Below are 20937 nucleotides of genomic sequence, written 5' to 3'. Positions count from 1 at the left end.
TGTTTTATCGAATAGCAGTTGTTTTCAACCCTTCCGGGAATTTTCTGTGCAAGATTCTAGGAACATCATTATCTTCGCGCATTTATTAGACTGACCAATCACGTGGGTGGATTCACCAATCAGCAAGAATGCGAGGCAATCAAGTCTGAATGCGTGGTTTGAAGTGGAGAAAGAAACTTATTACATGTAACGTTACATGTATTCACAGTCCTGTCGTCATTAGCGCATTGTAATGGCCATGAGCCCTATGATGCTGCTGAACGTAGGATGTTAAGTTTGGATCCTCCGTAAGACGAGATTTTCATTCATGAGCCGCAGGATGGCGTTTTACTCCAGTGCTTCCGTGGGAGCAGCCGAAGACGAATGTGTGCACTGCACGCTTGTCAAACTGTTGCATCGCCTTAAGTTGATTATGATGATATTGGCCCGATTTTACAAACATATATAGCACTAGTCGTGACTTTGGTACTGCAGGGACGAATGCATGAAAAATATTTCTATGATTTAACACTCTAATAGGGGAATCACTGGACTACGCCAACTTGCGCTGGAAAATTTGCGAATTTGTACGAATTTTCCCTTGCGGTCACACTGACATGACATATGTCGCATTTGCATATGAAACTACGATGAGCCATGGACATGCATGGAATGTCACATTCTCAGCTTCAATACAAGATAACTTGATTGGACATCACCGGGAATCACAAAGCTATTTGTGCCATCTTGGTAATTGAGATTTTTTTTTAATTTTCGAAAAAGCGCGATTTAAGGCGGCACATTGGCGCCAATTTGCGACTGTTCGCAATTTGGTGCGGTTCAGCGAGATACCCGATTTAACGTTGCATGCCGGTACCTGTCCTTGGTGCTGAACGACAAATAAGTTCTGAGAGTTCATCAAGCTACTACTACTGAGTACTACCTAGAAATTTAGTAGTAACAGAAGGCCCAGACCTCCGTAACACCATAGCAGGAAATCTTCTGAAATAAAGCAAGTTTTCATTGAGGGTGATTTTAAGAGCCCTGGGCTTGTTTTCTTGTGCGGCAGAACTCTGACAGAATGTGCATTGGCATAAACAGTGACTTTTCGGAACGTTCATTGATTCTATCAATGAGTTTCACATGGTGTAAACCTTGGAGATTGTAGTATGGGGCTCCAGTAGATGACGTTACCAGGCCCGCAAAGGACGACACTATCGTGACAAATCTACTTAGTAGTACGGCTGAGACAGACCTCAGCTCAGGCACAAAATGTCCAGGTAGCTTAGGGAGCTTGCTAAATTCAAGGCACAGTTGAACAAATAGAAGAAAACAAAGATTTTCTGATGTCAGTTGCACGACTGCAGATGTAGAACTACTAGATGGTGATGATGATGTTGGTAATGGTAGTGACCAGGTAATGACGCTAAGGTCAAAGTTGAAAGCGTTTACGTCTATTTATGACGTCATTATTAGTTTGTCAGACTACCACCGACCTTACACTTTCCATCATGCTAGCAGTAAATGTCATTTTCAGACCAATCACAGATATATATCTTTGTTCACTACAGATGATGGTTACGTTGCATTTACAATCCATCTTTCAATGCATCAGACGCCCCTGTGAAAAAGTGGACCGCGCCATTGACCCCGTGACACAAAGATGGCGGACTGCCAACACCCGAAATGACTATCAGAAAATAAACGTCTGCGTAGTTCCCGCATATGACGATTCTTTGAGGTAAGAAGAATTCAAAGTGATCGCTAGTGTTATATTGTTCGTTTCTAACCTGTTAGAATAATTGTTACATCGTTCATGGAGCATTTTAGCCAGCCTGCTGCGTTGGGGAGGGGGGCGGTTGCCGTCGCTCAATCATGACGTTGTTGTTTCATAATAATAAGAACAAGAAAAACATCTCAACTCTAGAGGTACCACGCCTCCCCGGTCTCGTCTTCTCGTTTTGTTCTTCTCACATTAGCACATCACATTTATGATGTTGCAATGTTTAGGTGCTTGGCTCTTGGCGTCTATCACTGTGCGCAGTTTGGACGACATAGTGCCAAGCCACTTCGACCACTGTCGTGTTTGTTCCCTTATTCCTTACTCTATCACGATGTTTACTTTATCGATAGATTTACCTAACAATCTAAACAACTAACAGAGAGACTAACTTCGCATACCTGGGATGCAGGGTCTTGACTCGCATGACTACTCCCCTATGGAATTTTGCTCACACAAATCCATGACTTGTCACCAACCAGTGCTCAACTTTCAAGGTAATTTATGCAAGCCACACCTCCCTATGATCTACCGAATTAACACTCTAATTATATGACAGTTCATAGGCCAAAGTTATTGCAATCCGATATGACATAAAGTTCTTATAACAATCTATCATGATAATGATGTACACATACAGCACAGGAGTGAGAATGAAGCTACGAGTGAAGATCAGTGGACAGAAGACCCGGGTGGATGTGGGACAGGACTGCCACACCCTGGGCACGCTCAGAACCCTGCTGGCTCCTGTCCTGGGGGAGCAGTATGGACTCGGGTAAGTTGTCTAGTAGTGCTAGCTTTTTTTTGGGGGGGGGGGGGGAGGCAGGGAGTGCTGGTTTGTGATTATCAACATTGGCTAAGGTTCTCTAATGCAGGGAGCGGGAGATTCTACACAGATACTCCGTCTCCCTGCATAAGAGAACCTTAGCTAATGTTGAAAGTTGTGGACCTGCACTCTGCTCATAAAATAAAAGCCAGCACTGCTGGGATTCTGTGAAGGAGACTAGATTATCAGTAGTTTTTCTTTGAGTAGCTCTCTCTTTCATATAGTTATGATATATTTAAAGTAGAAAAGGTCTGGACTGAAACTGATTGATTCAGGCTTTGTTTATTTTCAGAGATGACATGCCATTTGAGATAAGCCTGAATGGTCGAGATGCACTGCTTGGTGATGACAAACCCCTTTCTGATCTCGGTATTGTCTCCGGAGACCTCATCCACATCCTACTAGCATCTGTTGACCAGCCTTCAACCAATCACAACACTCAGCAACAAGGGCAGCATCCTTCCTCACCAGAACACCCCCAGCCTTCCACCAATCACAGAGCTCAGCCACAAGGCCAGGATCATTCCTCCTCAGAACAAGCTTGTGGACTGAGAAAAGAAACAGATAACACTAAGCAAACAGAACATGCTGCAAGCTGTGGCAATGATACCAAACTAGCCACAAGCAAATCTGACACAACAAAGGCAGACCCAGACAAAGCTTTATCAAAAAACCCTGTTAACAAGGATGAGAAAGAAACTGTGGTGGTAGACACAGAAGAATCAGCAGTCAATGATGGAGATGGGCAAGATAAAGAAGTTCTGATGGATGTTGAGGAAGAGGAAGCTGTGAGCCTATCAATGGAGGGTGCAGGGGTGGGAGGGATCCCCTCAGAACCAATGCTGTGTCGGGAAGCAACGGTGGACTCTGTGCCATTGGTGCTACAACAAGTCTACCGTGCCAATGATGTGAAGAGCAGACATGATGCGCTGTGTATGGTGCTACATGTGCTTATGATGGAAAGTGGATTTTCAGCAAAGGTGAGAGTGAAAGATGGTATTAAAAATATTTCTGTTGTTTGTCAAGAAAATGATTCTGGATTCAAAATAACTTTCTGGTACCAGACCCCTTTGTAGTACCAAGTGGCAAGGCTAACAGACACACACAAAAATGTTATGGGTTAGATTCCTTGCTAGACATTGTGTTCTTGGGAAATGCACTTTTCTTCACCCCACCCTGGTGTAAACATGGGCACCTGATTTCAGTTGGAAAACAGTGAAAGGATAGGAAAGGGCACTGTTTTTTAACAACCAACTGTCCTTACGGTGCCAAAATGGCTATCAGACTTCTTTTACCTTTCCCTTTATTTTTCATGTCTTGGAACATTATTATATCTATTTCTTTGACATTTTTGTTAGAATTGTTGAGGTCAGGCATTTGTTTTGTATGTACTAGTACTGATCTATATGCATCCATTTTTCTCATGCTCAGGAGCCATCTTCCCCAGAAGACCAAGAGAGCATCAATGGTTTTACCCTTCCTAATGGGTGGAAGTCACCAGGAATGTACAAGATGACCTACAGACACATGGCCTGTGAGGGGTCATCATGCGGTCTCACTATGGTTCCTATGGGGTCCCTCTTGATGGTTCATGGTACGTAGCAGACGTAGGCATCCATATGATCAAATCAACATAGATATAGGGACTTTTGATGTTGATTAAGCTTAACAGCTAAACATAGCTGCAAAATGCTAATAACTTGTGTTTGATATGTTGATGTACAGGTGTGGTTACTGGGAGTAATCCCAGCATGCACCACCAGGTCCAGCTGAAGACTGACAGTTTCACATTTCACAATGTACAAGGTCAGAAGAACTACATTTTAATCATCATCATCATCTTTGAAACTAACTCTGTGATTGAAGTTGATTGTAGTGGCCAATTGCCATGCTCAGTTACATTTTTAGCTTAAGATGATTGATTATTGTATATAAACATTTAATATGTTTTTCCAGGGCTGTCTCCAAGTCCCGTCCCTTCATCCTGGCATGGAAATGTGCCTGTAAGGATGGACAAAACTTTCACCATGTCCGTCAAAAAAATCTGAACTTCATGACACAAAACTAATGAAAAAGTAGTGAGCTTAAAATGACAGATTATATAAAATGAAAATCCACAACATGGACTTCTAAGCAATGAGTGGGACTGAAAAACTGGAGACAGCCCTGTTTTTTTTACTACTAATTGATTCCAAATTGCTCTTCAGACCCTGATAGAGTCTACAAGAACCTTCCCCAGTTGTCTAAAGTGTTTAAGGATTCGGTGGCTCAACCCTTACTGGCTGACATGAGACAGGGTAAGTATTTTCTTATCTTACGTAGTATTCTAAGAGCAACATCAGCTGCTAAGCTAGTATCTTTTATATGTAGGTGTGATTGTGTCATAACAGTTAGGTTGTTTGGCCCAGAATGAGATTTAAACAAATTTGACTTTTTTTATAGTACTGGGGCTCCCTGCACTGCATGGTCTTCTGGCCTTGTCCGCAGAAATTCAGGTGAGTTGGAGTTTGAAAGTGTCCATAGTATCCATGGCAAGAGCAATTGGGAAATGCTCCCACTGTGACTTGTTCAGCCATTTAAATGGTAGATTGACAACAATAAATAGATACATATACAAATGTATATGTTAACTTTTTAACTAAATTACTCAGCATCAGTTTGTCCAATGGTTGTTCACAATATACATGTACATGTAATATGTTACACCTGACTGTAATTTATCTGGACTGGAGGGTACTTAGAGAGGTATCAGAATATTGGTCCTGTATATTGCAACTGCTGCCTAGTTCAACTTCAATGAGAAGTTGCCGATACCTTAATGTTTGGGGATTCAGAAATATATCATTAGCAGAACCAGGACACAGGATACTTGTCTGGAGTATGCCTTAAAATCCTTTTCTTTTAACCATTATAGGCTTTGCTTAATTTTAGACCATATAAAAACTAAACCTGCTCCATCTGATCTGTCCCCAGTTGATGGTGTTACAGCACCTGGATGTGTTAAGCCTGGTCAGACTGTCTGCTGTATGTAAGGACTTACACAGTGTTGCCAATGACCAGAGTCTCTGGAGATTCAGATACCTCAGGGACTTTGGAGGTGAGAATGGTGCTTCAGTTTCCAGATATTTGCATCAGTAGGACTGAGTTCTAAAAAAATGGATTTCTTGGATTATTTTTAGGTTTTCTACCTGGCTAAATTGGCATTTTGACCTTCCATTCTTTTCTCATCAATGAATTAAGAAACAATGGAATTGTAACAAATATATTAATAGATTGGCATGAAACAATTCTAAATTTTGTCCAACTGTATTTTTTAGATATCAAAAACAAAACATCAACCCTGGATTGGAAAGAGGTAAGTAATGAACTAGAAGACTACATGCAGTTTAAATTTTTCATTCTTTGTTTCATGACTTTTTATATTATCAACTATACATACTGATATCATAGTAGTTCATAGCACTTACAAACAGAAAAGACTTATTAAATGCATGGATTGTTCCATTGCAGCTGTACAAGAAGCACTACCAAGACCGTAAGAAGGCCCGAGAGTGGATGCGCCACCAGCGTTCCTTCCACCCACCACCGCCCCCCTGGGCCATTCCCACCCCTCCCCACTCCTTCCCCCCAACATATCCCCCTGGCTTCATCGGAGGAGATTATGACAGATATCCCCCCGGGATGCCTGGGGCTTTCTTTCCCCCTGGGATGGGGAGGGGGTTTGGCCCGTCCCAGCCGATCAGACCCTCTCCCCTGGGACCGCGGTTTGATCCCATTGGTCCGCTACCAGAACACCAAGTGATCCCAGGTCGAGGCATGAGAGACGGCAGGGGGAGGATGGGACCATCACCATCGTTCGGCTTCATGCCAAAATTCTTCTAGTGCAAAAGAATCTTCTGTAACTGATTCTGTAGCTTCGGACAAAGGCAGATGGTTTGTGTTACAGCCAGGCATGTCTCCAGAACCTGTCCCTCTGTCCCAAAATGGAAATTTATTTGTTAGGACAGAAAAAAATTCACCCCATCCATTAAAAAAAAATCTAAGCTTCATGTGACATGCAATTCATGTATTTTTGTTAGCTTAAGCTGGCAGATTTAACATCAAAAAGCAATAACGTATGTCCCCAGACAATGAGAGCCTTCGTCTCGTCTATATTTCTGATTGTTGCACAGTTTGCCATTAGATGTGTTCAATCATGCACTGTAATCTAGCGGATATGTGAACAACCCTTTTTGAATTTGTGTTAAATAAAGCTATCTGAAGTACATGAGAACAATTGACATATCATTGAAAGTGATCATGACAGAAGATTAACATAGTGCCATAGTACATAAAATAAGTATGCTGGTTATTCAAATGTATAAACTAATGTATGTTCATCAGCAGATGAGAGCAACTACATGTTAAATCAACAGCAGGAGCATAAGAGCTCTGTCAAGTAGTTATGGCATGGTTTCATAATCAACTAGGAGATGTAGAAATTACCAATTGGCAATGTGGTACTTTGTACAATCTTTGTGATTTGTAAAATATAAAGCAAATTCCTATGTACATGTCCTTCGGCATTGACGTGGTTCTAAAATAAAAATCTAGTAGGTAAAGTCAACATTCATCAACTCCGTCTTGAGTTACACAATGTAGCCTCTTCTAAAGTTTAAAAGAAAAAGGTCCGTGCAGTTCCAGAAAAGCTGTTGTTTTACAAAACTCGAGAAAAGTTCTGCTGCAGTACATGCGTACCAAATAAAGACACTGTCTTACTCTTTGTTTTGCCGTCACTTAACGTTACCAATGTCACAACGATCAACCGATGACTCATTGACTCACGAGTTGCCATCACATGTGTGCACGTGTGCACATAATCCAACGGACTTAAAAATATATCTTCAACGGATGTAACTACAAAGAGCCATCTATAGGACGTTCTCTCTAGACATTTCAGGGCAACAATTTTGGCGAAAATACTTTTTTTTATTTCGATTTTTCTCTTGATATTGTAATATTAGCACCAGCGCAATATTATTAGTCCTTATAGCTGTCTGAAGACGTGAGCGCTTCCAGGCGCGTTTGCACTTCATATTTGATATCACGACACAATCAATACACAAGCGGCCTTTAAATATTAAATGGGATAGTCCTAACAAGATCAGCTTACGGCATTTCCCAGCTGCCTATCACGTGTTTCCCATGCCTGACACATACGCGTCGATACGTTGATGAGACCGCAGCACCAGACGATTTCAACTCTCCTCCGTATCAAACGAAGTCTCCAGACGTTGAAACCGGAGTCTGAAGCTGTAAGCCGACAGTTGTAGTGGGAGTCACTCCTGGTATCGATACAGGTATGTTTTTACGGGCCATTTCCTCGGTGTGACGGAGAATTAACTCTGCTCACAGGACGACTCGTGTTGAAATGAAACGTTTCTGTTGCTATTCCTTTATAAAAAATTAGGTATTTTTGTTGAGTATAAGCCCCAAATTTTACCCACTTCAAAGGTTCTCATTGAAATGACAACATTTTAGAAAATATTAACCTGGTGCCAATTACTATGTGTATGATGGTAAATCAAAGAACCTTATTAAATCAACCAGGGTGTTTTACTTATATATTCATTAACGTTAGATCAACGTTCAACCACACACATGGAAAAATGAGGCATACGTGTCGAACTTTCGGCACTTGGGCCCCGGCCCTACCACCCGAGCAAGACAACGTTTAATAGCTCCTGTAGCGTAATTAAAACAGCATGAGCAAATTTACTCGTAAGCATAAACTTTGTCTTGATTTTGTCTCAACTATCGGCCTCTCTAAAACATCTTCACTAACGTAAAAATTGCATATCTGTTGATAGCTTTGGGTTAAAACCTGCTGAACAACAGGTGGCACCGACCAAGGTCCTTGCGCCGAGGAAAGTTCTTTGATGCAACCAGAAAAGTCTGAACGTTTCCAAAATCTACCCAACTGCTTTAATAACTGTAATCCTCCTAATCAACTGTAACTGTGTTTAATCTCGATTTAGCCCAGCAGCCATTCGAGTTATCGTCTGACAAGCAATTTTGCAAACCTTGTATTCTATCATTTCTGACAGGTGAAAAGAACCATGCTGACTCAAGTTTACATCTTCCTCATGTGCGCCATGCTCTGCAGTGGCCTCGAAAGGTGAGAATACTGCGCATCTTGGCACTTTTTTTTAAAACTCTGTTGGGTAAAAAAGCTTTGCATCTTCTGTTTGTAATATGGAGCGTTTTGATGTACTAAACAATTTTGCAATTCTACCTAATCTGTTTATCAGCTGTTTACAATATTCAGTGGGTCATCTAATTTTCTTCATTTCGTTGTAATAAGCCCATTCATTGACCCAGCTGCACATGCTCATATGCAGGTCAAAGGTGAATTTAGTATGGACCATGCTAATACATGTCTAGGTACTATGGCCTCCATAGGTCAGTTTACAGAACAATGTCCCAATTTATGTTTTGTTTACATCTCAACGATCTTCACCTTTGACCTGTGCATAAGCAGCTGGATCCGTAAAAGTGTTTAAACTGTAATTGTGCTGTCATGTCAACTTTAACTTCATTGAAACAGACATAAATGTTGTCACCTTCATTCAGGATTCAACTATGGAAGACTGGTTCCTTTCATCGACGTATAAACAGTACTTCTGACAAAGATCCTTGTTCTAATGCTGTCCCCAACAACATCGTACTGGAAAACTCAGCACCTCCCAACGGCACAACCCCAGAGAGTCTGAAGAACTTCATGGACGTACGTACAACAAGCAGTACGAGATACAACACAGACAAAAGCCTTTAAAGGTGGCAGACATCACCCCTTAAGGGACATGTTCACAGATATATAAAGGTCCCTTTAAAAGTAATTTTGTTTCATGTTTTCAACTCTGTTCATGTTTGCTAATCAGGAAACAACATTCTCACACAATCTGGATGTTCGAAGTCCCAACTACATTTGCACAGCAAAATGTCTTGTTGGCAATATTGTCAAAGGTGAAAACCCTTAACTGTTCTTGTTTGGACCATTCTTAATACATGTCCAGACGTGTTTTGTTTTGGGACCATGAACCTTCACATGACTGTTATGAACCTTCATATATACTGTGAATAAAAATGCCTTTCAGGTCCAATATTATGGAGTGATCTCCCTTGGAACCCCACCTCAGGACTTCAACGTCATTTTTGACACCGGCTCTTCCAACTTGTGGGTGCCGTCGGTCAAGTGTGAGGGTGCTGCATGTTGTAAGATATCATGCTTAAAGATTATAAAAACTATTAACAGATAAAGAAGAAAGGTAGAGGACCAGAAGATACATCAGTGCTGCTCTAAATTTGATGCAAGGTGATTACTGGAAATGAAGTTAAGATGGAGGCGTGTGTATCATGCAGATGGAACTGCATTTGTTACACTGCAGCATTGACAGCATCCAGCAGTAGTGCGTACTAGTATATTCTGAGTCATTACTGCAAGGAGGAAGGTGACAGAGGGTCACCAAAACGTCTGCCCTTGCAAATATGCAGTTGTGAATAAACAAATCTTGTTACCCTGAATTTTAAAAGTTCAGTCATTCTGTAAAATTTTCTCAATTGTTTCTGAATTTTCTAGCATTGCTATATGCTTGACATCTTCACCATGATTGTTGTTTTTTATCCCAGCAAACCATCAAAGGTACAACCACAGCAAGTCCTGTACCTACAAAGCGGATGGACGGCCACTAAAGATCACATATGGCAGCGGCAGTCTCTCGGGCTTTCTCAGTCAAGACGTTGTAATGGTGAGCTGTCCAGGAACCTCAATATTAAGCCCTTTCATAAAATAACATTTGCGCATTTGCAGGTCAAGGGTAAATGTCCGTGAGAAATAAATATGCAGACTCGTCACAATGATGACATAGGCTTTAAGTATTCTCAACTTGAGACGGGTTAGGGGACTGACTGCAAGCTTGTTGGTAAGGACATTGCAATGTACATTGTTACGTTATGTGTAACGTTAAAAGGTTTTTTTTCTCAGGATTATGATTACTTTTTATTGTAGCTCTGATCCCTCTCGCCTCCCCCTTCCCAGATTGGCTCTATTGTCATCAAGAACCAGACGTTTGGAGAAGCTACCAATGAACCAGGCTCGGCTTTTGCCACTGGTAAATTTGATGGCATCCTGGGTCTGGCCTACCCACAGATTGCTGTGGACCACATCCGGCCGGTGTTTGACATGATCATGGACCAAAAACTGGTGGACAAGAACGTCTTCTCCTTTTACCTGGACAGGTCTGTTGTAAATAAGATAGTACCTTCAACAATATACCTGTCATCAACCTGGCCTTTCCTCAAATTCGATACTTGAACATTGTTCACTTGCATGGATATGATGTTTGATATAACGTTATGTCTGCAAAAACAGCTGAAGATGTAATACGTCAGGTACACACCATCATGCACGGACCTGAGCTAGATATCCACACATATGCTGCTGCTATGTCTCTCATATATCATACCCTGTGTGGTTTTGACACAAACCTTTTCAATACCACAGGGACCCCTCGAGGGCACCAGGAGGAGAGTTGCTGCTTGGCGGTTCTGACCCCACCTACTACACCGGCAACTTCACGTACATACCTGTGTCATACCAGGGGTACTGGCAGCTGAACATGGACGGGTGAGCAAGCTAGCCAAACTATTATTCAATCCTGAGGACAAGTAGTGTGGAAAAGTTTTTATCTTGTGAATCTAAAGTGTTTATGACAACATTATTAATTGCATGAAACAGCATTTTTTATTATGTACAATTACATTCAATTCAATATCCTGGAGACATGCATTAAGAGCTAGAAGTATGATCTTGAAGGGTTATGATGTTCAATAACATTGGATTGATGTGGGTTTGGTTCAAATATTTTACGGTTCATTAAACAATAATATCGTTACTGATAAAGACAATCAGGAAATGTTGCATTTTGGAGTTGCAGGACTTTAAGATGTTGGAAGTTTGCTTTTGGGTTACCGTTAGCCAATCTGAATTATGTACCTACTTATTTTACCAATTTTTCCAATAAATTAATGATATCGACATGCTTTTTTTCTCGATAGTGCGACGTTGGTATGGATCTTCATGATCAGGTCAATGCAAGTCACAATGTCTCAAAGATATAGCCTTAAAGAAAGATTTTCTTCTCCCAGCGTACATGTAGGCGACCAGAAGCTGTGTGCAGGAGGGTGCCAGGCTATTGTAGACACGGGCACCTCTCTGATCGCAGGACCATCAGAGGAGATACACAAGCTCCAGGCTGCCGTAGGATCACAGCAGATAAATCCTGGACAGGCCTGTTATTTTCCTTCTAACTATAAATGAGCCAGATTTTATCAGAACATTTCTAAATTTCTTTAGTGTGAAGAACAGTAGAATATTTTGACAGCTTTTCAATAAAACACAAAGACCAGCTCTAGCTGCCATTCACTGCCTTATATCACTTGTTTCATGTACCAATGTTCTGCTCACACCAACAATATTGTTCCTCCTACTACCTACAGTACTTGGTAGACTGTGGCAGACTGGACAGCCTTCCTGTTGTGTCTTTCCAGTTTGGTGACAAGTTGTTCAACTTGACAGGGCAGGAGTACACTGTTAAGGTGACAATTTGTTGCAAATTCAAAGCCAGAACTGATTTGTAACATTATTTTTCTTACATTTTGTTTTGTTGAGTGAATTTCATTTTGTGGGATATATCTTAATTTTTTGGGGGTCTATATCAACATGTCTATATTTTGTTTCTTTGTAGATATTTATTTTATTTAGCAGTCGGCTTTGCAATAAACTATACAACAAAAATATCTTTGAATGTAAGTTTATCTGTGACGGTAGTCAACATTATGTTACAATTTTAAGACTTTATATCCGTGCACAAAATAAAGCGCTTATCAATATCTGTGTAAATTGGTATCATGTTAGAGCACCCATTGCAAAATCAAGTTTGAATGCATAATGTCAGGGGTTTTGAAGAGTTGAAAGACAGAAGTTGAATGTGAAGAGAGATTCAGTCGCATTTGTCCAGTCATGGATACTTAGTATTTAAATTAGCAATAGGCTGATTGTGCCTCAACATGCACCTAGAATGTCATATTCTAATACTGTTGTTATTGTTATTGGTGTCCAGGAGCAAGCCACCCCCACCACACAGATCTGTCTGGTGGGCTTTATGCCTATGGACATCCCCAACCCAAGGGGACCGCTATGGATCCTGGGAGATGTCTTTATCGGCCAGTATTACACCGAGTTTGACCGAGGCAACAATCGGGTCGGCTTCGCTCGGGCGAAGTAGTTCACCAACCACGTACCCAGGGCACTGTATGTTTTGTTAGAATCTGTTCCTAGTCGTTTGGTCACCTCAGAGGCCTTACGTCATGACACACGACCAGTGAGGTTATGAAACTGTAGTAAATAATGATGACGTAACAGATTTGGACTGAAGATTGAGCAAGCACACAGCTTACTCCTAAGTTTACTTGAACATTTCAGATACATATAGTCAAGTATCTTACATATATGGATTCCAAAATCTGCAGTGTGTTACCATGTGCTCCTGATGATGTTTGACAAATAAACACTTGATTGGAGAAGTACTAGTGCTGCCTGGTGCCTGTTGATACAGTTCAGAACTGTGGGATTAACAGTAAGGTTGAATCAGTTATTTATGCTGCAAGACTGTGTTACACAATGGTCTGTCCTACTCTCCAAGCAGAGGTTAGACTCTGACTGTTTTTTGCTTTTTTTTAGGCGTTTTTATCAGGCTTTCTATTTTGTACCATTTTCTTTATGTCTCGCGGCTTAGGCCCAGGCCTAACAATAAATGGCAAAAAACAGAGCCTAACCTCTGCTTGGAGAGTAGGTCTGTCAGGGAACAAAATGGACAAGGCTTGAAGTCACACTGGACACATACACATTGAATGCGAATTGCAATATATTGAAGGGACAAAAATGCACGATGACTGGTATATCTTGAAAGAAAATTTAACATCCAAACAGTGCACATGAGATAAAGAGACCAAAAAAAATTTTGACAATTTTAATTACTGTAAAATTGTTCACTTTTAGTATATGTTTAACTTAACTTTAACTTAAAAATGCAAAGTGTAATGTTTAACTTATAGTTTGTGTTTTTTCATGGTGACCTCTTCCCCACAAACATGAAACTGCAGCAAAGATTTCCCTTTCAAAACCCTTCCTGGAAGAACTTAGAACTTAAAACCACCACAAACACTCCATATTTCCCTACTGAATAAATAGAATCACTGTAAACATTTCCCCTTTTACAGTATCTCCCACAGCTCCAACTCACCCTTTCTGAAGGAAAATAGTTTTTTTCTTTCTTGTTTCATAAGTAATGATGTTTTATTCAGTTGTTGCTACACAACATAATGTGTAGAAGCAAAAACCCAAGCATTCAAGGCTGGACATTTTCTTATTGGAACACCTTTGGCTGCTCAAAAAGGACAGTTGAGTATGAATTTGCATTTGTAGCAGTATTTATTACCCATTAACTTTTACATAATGTGCCCCCCACTTGAAAAGTCGTCATTCTTTTTCCAAAAAAGGTCATATACACCGAGGGTCACGTGGCCAGCCCCCATCCAATGATCACTGCGAGTCCACTTGGCAGGTTCCAGTCTTGTGACGAAGACGTAATCATTTCCACCTGTTCCTTCTGTCCAGTAAGCTGCGTTTGTGCAACACTGAAAGCTCTTCACCGTTCAACATGGCATTTTCAGGTCCAGTCTTCTGCTTCTTGATTGTGGTGCTTGCTGGAAACTCTGGTGAGTTGGAAAACAACTTTGATCTAAATTCGTCAGTTATCAATTTCTTATAATCGATGGAAATATACCTGCACTATTTCTGTTGAATCAGGTATCGGGTGGTATTACATAAGGAACCTCAGACTTATTGGCATGACGATTAACTTTCTTCATGCATATGTTCATATGTTGTTTGCAAGTCTTTCTCAATAAAATGGAAAACAGTTAACTTGTAGCTCTGGCATGTGGTAATTCAAGTGTTATTGCTCATTCAATGACAAATTAGTCTAATACAAAGTACAAAAGTATTAGAAAGTACAAAAGTACAGTTGATTAGAACATTTTTTGTCGTAAAATCTGTCTGTATGTCAGAGCATGAGTCCACATTTTGTACTTTTCCACAGTAAAATTGTGTTGCATAAGTTGTGCCTTAGAGTAATATTAGCAGAAAAGATTGGGAACGTGGGAAAAACTGACGAGTTAAATCTGACACTCCAAGCAACTCAAGAGGAAGATGTCAGCCTGTGACATCCTTGTGTGGGAGGGACAACAATCACAGTCCGTGTGTTTGGATAACAGCACCAAGCAAACTTGTGCACTCTAACATAGCAGTTCTTATCATTGTCCGATTCATTCAAAATGCCATCTTTCTTTAAAACTAGCCTGTGGACAGAACTAATGTGTCAATGCATGGTCTGTAACTTTTTCTCTGCCTATTTAATACTGTATGTTTAATTTGTACTACCGGGTATGACAAAGACTTGTGCTAGGGGAACCAGTTGATTCTTCCTTGCTCTCCGCCTGAATAATGCTTGGGCCACATTTGTAAACTGGGCAGTTTGCAGGTACAAAAAGTATAAAAGATACCAAAACATGCAAAACTTTTAAAAAGAATTAGTGATGGACAAACATTCCATATGTCTCTTAATACACACTTTTATTTTTCGTTCCCACAAACAGCCCATACGGGCCCTGGTTTGGAAATGTGGCTCTTGCATAACATAGATCAGAAAAAAAGGGGGTCAACGATAATGGGAACCACACAATAATGGCTACCGCAATGTTAGATAGCTTTACAAAGCAGTAATCGGGTGTCTTACTCACACTTTTGGGCAAATGATGAGCACATGATCACCAAACCTGACGAGGTAGTTTTCTTAATATCAACATTCTTTTTTTTTCAGTGAATGGCTTTTGTTCGTCTAGTGGATCCAAAGGGGAAGAGGTAAGGTATCCTGATCACAGTGGTGCAAGTAATAATCATTTTGCCTGTAACTATGATGTTTGCTGATTGTATTTTCCAGTATAGCAAGCAGCATAAGGCATAGTCATATACTAGGGGTGGGTACCGGTACAGAAAATTCAGGTCCAGGTCCGGTTCAGGTCCAAAGGATCAGGTCCAGGTCCGGACCTGAACCTGGACCTGATTCAGTATGACTCATACCAATGGTCCATTTCACTATAAAGAAATCTGTTTGGTGGAGTATTAGACTTACACTGGCGTTTTAAAATCCTACAACGCTAACTGCACCTGTACGATTGGCTGTAAAACTTGGTAGAAATTACTATAAACTCTACTCTACTTCACTCTTGTTATTTTCTTCCACCTGCAAGCGCCAAAACGTGTGAATGCCCGATAAAATAATCTGTTAATTTTCTAATCGGTCCAACATCCGGTCCACCTAATTTTTTCAGGTCCGGTTTTTCTGGACCGGTCCAATAAGAAAAACCGGTTTTGTACCGGTACGCTGTACCGATACCCAGCCCTATCATATACCATAGGCATCTTTCCAAACTCTTATTAATAACATATGTACTCTATATCAGCAACTTTTGCTTGTTAGAATGATCTTCCTGCTATGCTCCTTCCTAACTTGTGTTTATCATGGAAGCTACAACATGTATCTGGATCAAATCAGTACAGTCTTACCATCGCTTCATAATCTAACCCCAACCATTTGTCCACAGTGCTTCGCTGCTGTGGAGGCGGTGCGTACGTACCTCATGAAGGACTCGGTGCAAGACTTCATCTTCTCTACTCTGAAGGAAGCCTGCCACGGCGTCTACTCTAAGAACAAGGATGTGTCAGAGGATATACATGCCTTTGTTAGTTACAATGTTTATTTCATTCTTTTATTTGAATTCATCACAATGTGAAAGGTGCAAAACAGGTGTGTAAACACCCTTACTCATTGCCCTCCCACACCTAAAAGACAATGTTAACAACACAAAACACATGTTTCAGTACCATGGACATAGCCAGGATATAAAAAAATATGATAGTCAGTACCACAAAAGCTCCTTGCATGGACGTACTAAACAAATAATGAAATTCAGTACCATGGACATAGCCTGGATGTACATAATATTTAGTACCACTGTCTAACTGTCAAATTGCTACTACTTTTACAATGACGTATGGAGTCTGGTATAGACTAGCTTAAATTTTGGTTTGCTGTTGTTTAAGTGATCATTGTTTTTCTATAGAACATTTATGTTTATTCCGTGTGTTGGCCTTTTACGGAATGTAATTTTCCCACCCTGCAGTGTGATCACGAGGTGAAGGCATCAGTGTCCGACATGAATGACTTCATTTACAGCAAACTGCAACCCAAGGCGCTGTATCACCCCCGCAACTATACAGGTACAAATCAACCTGTAAAAATGTATATAAACATCATCTACTTTAGGAGCTTAGTAAGCTTTGGCCTGTATGTTAAATTCAAGATTCAATTCACTTATTGGAATATCACAGTGAAACACTGAATTACATCTTTGATTTACAAACTTTAAGGTTAAAAATCATTGACAGGAACTAACAATATTGCACATCTAGCTTACAAACTGACATGTGTTTAAACTGTTGCACCATATGCACTTTAAAATGCACTTGCTCACAATCATTAAAACAGTGATATAAGCATGCACAATTCTACATTAGCTTCATTAAAATATGTATCCACAGATTGATCTTTGTTAACATTTCATTCAGCTGAGCTTTCCACAGTCCTGTTATAATTTCTTATCAGTCTTTTGCACTGTTGTACAACCACATAGCTAAGCAACCACATTTTCTAGATACAAACGCACAAAATAAAACCACGAAATGACTCCATGCAATTGTATTTGATTTCAGGCAATGGAGTCACCAAGGAGGTCAAGCTGGGTTCATTTGTATGTTGACACTGTTTAATATCTTGAACTTCTCTTGAGTTTTTTTTGGTCCCACTTAATTTTCCCCCAAGGGATGTCCATGTAGCTCAACTGATAGCAATCTCACAGGTGGGCTCCTTGTTCCATTTAGTTGATAATTGAGAGACCCAGGTTACATTCCTGGCTAGGGCATCTCGCTTTGGGCTGTACCCATCTTTCAGAAGGACGTAAAAAGGGGATCTTGTGTTCGAGGAGGTGCTGTGAGCATGTTGAAGGTAAAGGGCTAGTAACCCTTCCCTGTATCAATAATCTACCCTGCTACTGAAGCAGTAAGGAAACTTGCTGCCCTATATGACACTAGGCACTGACACTATCTGACATTAGAAATACGATTTCCTCTCTATGTCTTTTTATTTTTTCACGCAAACAGAAAGGTGTCATATGCCGTACTGTCCTGTCCTTGGTCGAGTTTCTGCTGGTGGATCATGAGGTAAGATAGAATTTTACGTACGGGTAGAGGGGCAATTGTAAACAGCGTCACATTGTCCTCCTGGTTCCAAGTTGACAATGGTGGTCCGTTGTTAAAGGGGAAGGGCTTGAAAAAGCAACCACTCCATGTAAAAGTATACCCTGCTACAAAACAGCAAGTAAACGTGCTGCCCAATGTGCCACTAGGCACTCCAAAAGTTTCTGAACGAAAGAATAATAATAAAGGGTATTCCTACATTTAAGTCTCCTTCACTCCACAAGACAGAAGCAATATTTAATTGCCCATTTTTGTAACAAAAACAGTCATTTACATCAATCTCTCAGCCTTTTTATAATCTTGTTTACAACAAAAACAACCATAAACAAGAATAGTTAAAAATTGCAAGAGTTGAATCTCTAATGTTAACGTTACATCAAAACTTTTTTTTCTTTACCATAGACTGTGATCGCCAATGCCAGCACTGGCCTCTGCAATCTCATTCCGCTGCCTAACTTCCAATCCCAGGTAAGTTTCCTTAATCACACCCATGAATGATTTCATTAGTCTGGAAAATCACCTTATAACAACATTCTTTATTCACAACCAGAATCTATGTACAATCACAGTTTTGTAGCCTCTACCAGGCTCCACATGGCGCTGGAAAATAGTAAAAATTCTGCAAATTGACAGATAACTCACCAGAGGAGTTAGCCAGCCAAAAACTACATTTTGAGTCAATTAGATCTCGTTCGAGCCTCCAGGCGGCCTCTTTGGTGCTGCAGCAGAATTTCCAATTTTGGTTTCTTTTGTCCTGGACATTCTATGGTCTTGTTGTTATGTGTCTTTTCCCACACCCACAGTGTGCGGAGCTGGTCAACGAGTTCGTGCTGAACCTTATCACAGATCTGCAAATTGAAGTGACCCCAGCAGGCATCTGCAATGCCATCATACCTGGCCAATAGATGGCGCTCATGACGCATCTGGCCAGTAAATCCTCAACTTGGCCATGCTTTATGCAGAACAAGCTGGCAGGAATGTGTAAGAGAACATCTTTAATGTTGCTCACGCCTGTGGCCACAATGATGTCCAAACGTGATTCTAAATGTGTTAGCGCATGCATGCATAAGTAAATGTAGAATACGTATAATATCTCAATGCTTAAACAAATAACGTTATACTGTTAAGTTCATGCAAAGTCAGCTATTTACCTTTTAGGAAACTATAGGAAACTATCTTAGGGAACCATATATATAGTTATCTTGAGGAAAAGCAGTAAAATATCAACTGTATGCCACAAGGTGCATATGTAGCATCTGGTGATATTACTTTAAGGTTACCAGCATATATCATACCTAGAAGTAAGTATAAGAAACTATTTATTTAACCAACATTTATCATACCTAGAAGCATATATAAGTGCAAAATGTAGCTATGTATTTAACCAATATATATCATACCAGAAGTATAAACAAGTAACGTGTGTTACTATGTACTCAATCAACATATCATACCTAGAAGTATACATGAATAACTGTGTATTTAATCAACATATATCTAGAAAATGTATCAGTAACTAGTCAATCAACTTAATATCACACCTAGTAGTACATACAAGTAACTGTGTATTCAACACTTAACAAATACTGCAGATTGCAAAATCAACTTACAAAATGCGAGAAAAACATGCATGTATATGTGTGGTGCGCTGGGAAGAAAGCCATGTTGTATCGAGAAAGTTACCCTTTGTCTCTCTTACTAAAAATCATGATCATAGCACGTCTAGAATTCTGGATATCAAAATTGGAAATTCTGCTGCAGTGCTGTAACAAGCCACCAGAGGGCACAAAATATAATCATTTCAAGGCCTCACCAAGCCCTACTCACATACCAAGTATCAGTACAATATATCCGGGCCTTTTGGAGTTATGCTGTTCATTCACATATATACAGTCATTACCAATACCATAGCCTTCTTGTTGACGGTAATAAATTGACTTAATTACAATGACTGTTGGCATCATCATCATATCTTGTTGCTCCAACTCTTTATCCATCTGCGTGCAAAGATACATGGTACTATACTAATTAAACTACATAGGTGGTATTGATATCAAGTTAGTATATTTTGTTATCCAAAGTACCCATGCTTCGATGCTGCTTACTACACATAGTAACATACCTTACATTGTACAAACCATACACCCATAAGTGAGCATACCTGTCCTTGGTACTGAACACCTACACAAGTAAACACAGCCATACGAGCGATCACAATGATGTCACGGGGGCGCAGTGGTAGGCAAAAAGCAGGTGTTTGGCAAAAGATATAAACCAGTGATTTCATCTGCTAGTTTAGATATCAAATCTTGATCCAATCTACTGATGCTCTGGTAGGCACCAGCCGTCGAATACCCCGGATGTAAACAACAACAGCGATCGCTCGTATTCCTGAACAGTGCATACACATGTGACATGGAGCATTTTTATATTTCAGCCATACCATAGGTATGGTGAAATATATTATATTCGTAATGTTTCTTCTTTCTTCTTTCTCCTGTCAATTCTTCAAAACACGTTTTCTCCGTCGTTTCTGGACCGAATGACCTGAAACTTGGCACAATGGTAGAGAGGGTCAATACCCCCGGACGTTTTTTCCTTTTTTTAAATAAATGTCTTTAAAATGATTTTATTTAACTTCTTTTGCGATTTTCTGACCAAAACTGTATGTTTTTGCCTCCTGTGCCCTGGTTTTAAGTCCAAAGTACCCGAAACTTGGTATGATAGTGCATGGGATATTTACTTACGGGATCCCGTTATCATTTTTGCCTAAAAAACATTTCAAATTGAATTATCGGGGGATTTTCTGCTTAATTCCAACGCTCTTACGCGTCCCTCGTAGAAACTCTGGCCACCTGTGTGTAAATCAATTAGCCG

At 40.3% G+C, this 20937-nt stretch overlaps 3 protein-coding genes across 3 annotated transcripts; all 3 read left to right on the top strand.

Annotated features, from left to right (window-relative positions):
- The first annotated feature begins 1462 nt into the window (after window positions 1–1462).
- LOC118411257 (F-box only protein 7-like) lies at window positions 1463–7343 on the top strand. Its single transcript, XM_035813422.1, has 10 exons — window positions 1463–1720; window positions 2400–2534; window positions 2878–3565; window positions 4017–4179; window positions 4311–4391; window positions 4793–4882; window positions 5028–5080; window positions 5559–5682; window positions 5903–5940; window positions 6096–7343. The coding sequence occupies exons 1-10, from the start codon at window positions 1491–1493 to the stop codon at window positions 6465–6467; spliced, it is 1974 nt and encodes a 657-aa protein (XP_035669315.1). The 5' UTR covers window positions 1463–1490; the 3' UTR covers window positions 6468–7343.
- A 1196-nt stretch (window positions 7344–8539) lies between these two features.
- Window positions 8540–13211, top strand: LOC118411258 (cathepsin D-like). The gene is made up of 10 exons (XM_035813423.1): window positions 8540–8558; window positions 8672–8742; window positions 9198–9351; window positions 9722–9839; window positions 10254–10372; window positions 10663–10862; window positions 11128–11250; window positions 11772–11913; window positions 12123–12221; window positions 12746–13211. The coding sequence occupies exons 2-10, from the start codon at window positions 8684–8686 to the stop codon at window positions 12908–12910; spliced, it is 1179 nt and encodes a 392-aa protein (XP_035669316.1). The 5' UTR covers window positions 8540–8558; window positions 8672–8683; the 3' UTR covers window positions 12911–13211.
- Window positions 13212–13368: 157 nt separating this feature from the next.
- Window positions 13369–19218, top strand: LOC118411259. Its single transcript, XM_035813424.1, has 8 exons — window positions 13369–14402; window positions 15566–15606; window positions 16350–16487; window positions 16929–17025; window positions 17518–17555; window positions 17965–18024; window positions 18463–18528; window positions 18864–19218. Exons 1-8 carry the CDS (start codon window positions 14345–14347, stop codon window positions 18963–18965), a joined length of 600 nt encoding a protein of 199 aa, XP_035669317.1. The 5' UTR covers window positions 13369–14344; the 3' UTR covers window positions 18966–19218.
- The last annotated feature ends 1719 nt before the right edge of the window (window positions 19219–20937 follow it).

The sequence above is a fragment of the Branchiostoma floridae genome, chromosome 3 (assembly GCF_000003815.2).
Source record: "Branchiostoma floridae strain S238N-H82 chromosome 3, Bfl_VNyyK, whole genome shotgun sequence".
NCBI lineage: Eukaryota > Metazoa > Chordata > Leptocardii > Amphioxiformes > Branchiostomatidae > Branchiostoma > Branchiostoma floridae.
The sequence above is the reverse complement of the archived record's forward strand: the minus strand, read 5'-3'. Positions and strand labels throughout refer to the sequence as shown.

Excerpts from the sequence above, each read along its gene's own strand:
- LOC118411257 (XM_035813422.1), top strand. The coding sequence starts at position 1,491 with ATGCTAGCAGTAAATGTCATTTTCAGACCAATCACAGATATATATCTT. Across the intron at positions 3,566-4,016 it reads AAAGTGGATTTTCAGCAAAG|GAGCCATCTTCCCCAGAAGA; the intron begins GTGAGAGTGAAA and ends TCTCATGCTCAG. Across the intron at positions 4,392-4,792 it reads CACATTTCACAATGTACAAG|ACCCTGATAGAGTCTACAAG; the intron begins GTCAGAAGAACT and ends ATTGCTCTTCAG.
- LOC118411258 (XM_035813423.1), top strand. The coding sequence starts at position 8,684 with ATGCTGACTCAAGTTTACATCTTCCTCATGTGCGCCATGCTCTGCAGT. Across the intron at positions 9,352-9,721 it reads GTCTGAAGAACTTCATGGAC|GTCCAATATTATGGAGTGAT; the intron begins GTACGTACAACA and ends AATGCCTTTCAG. Across the intron at positions 11,251-11,771 it reads TGGCAGCTGAACATGGACGG|CGTACATGTAGGCGACCAGA; the intron begins GTGAGCAAGCTA and ends TTCTTCTCCCAG.
- LOC118411259 (XM_035813424.1), top strand. The coding sequence starts at position 14,345 with ATGGCATTTTCAGGTCCAGTCTTCTGCTTCTTGATTGTGGTGCTTGCT. Across the intron at positions 14,403-15,565 it reads GGTGCTTGCTGGAAACTCTG|TGAATGGCTTTTGTTCGTCT; the intron begins GTGAGTTGGAAA and ends TTTTTTTTTCAG. Across the intron at positions 18,529-18,863 it reads TGCCTAACTTCCAATCCCAG|TGTGCGGAGCTGGTCAACGA; the intron begins GTAAGTTTCCTT and ends CCACACCCACAG.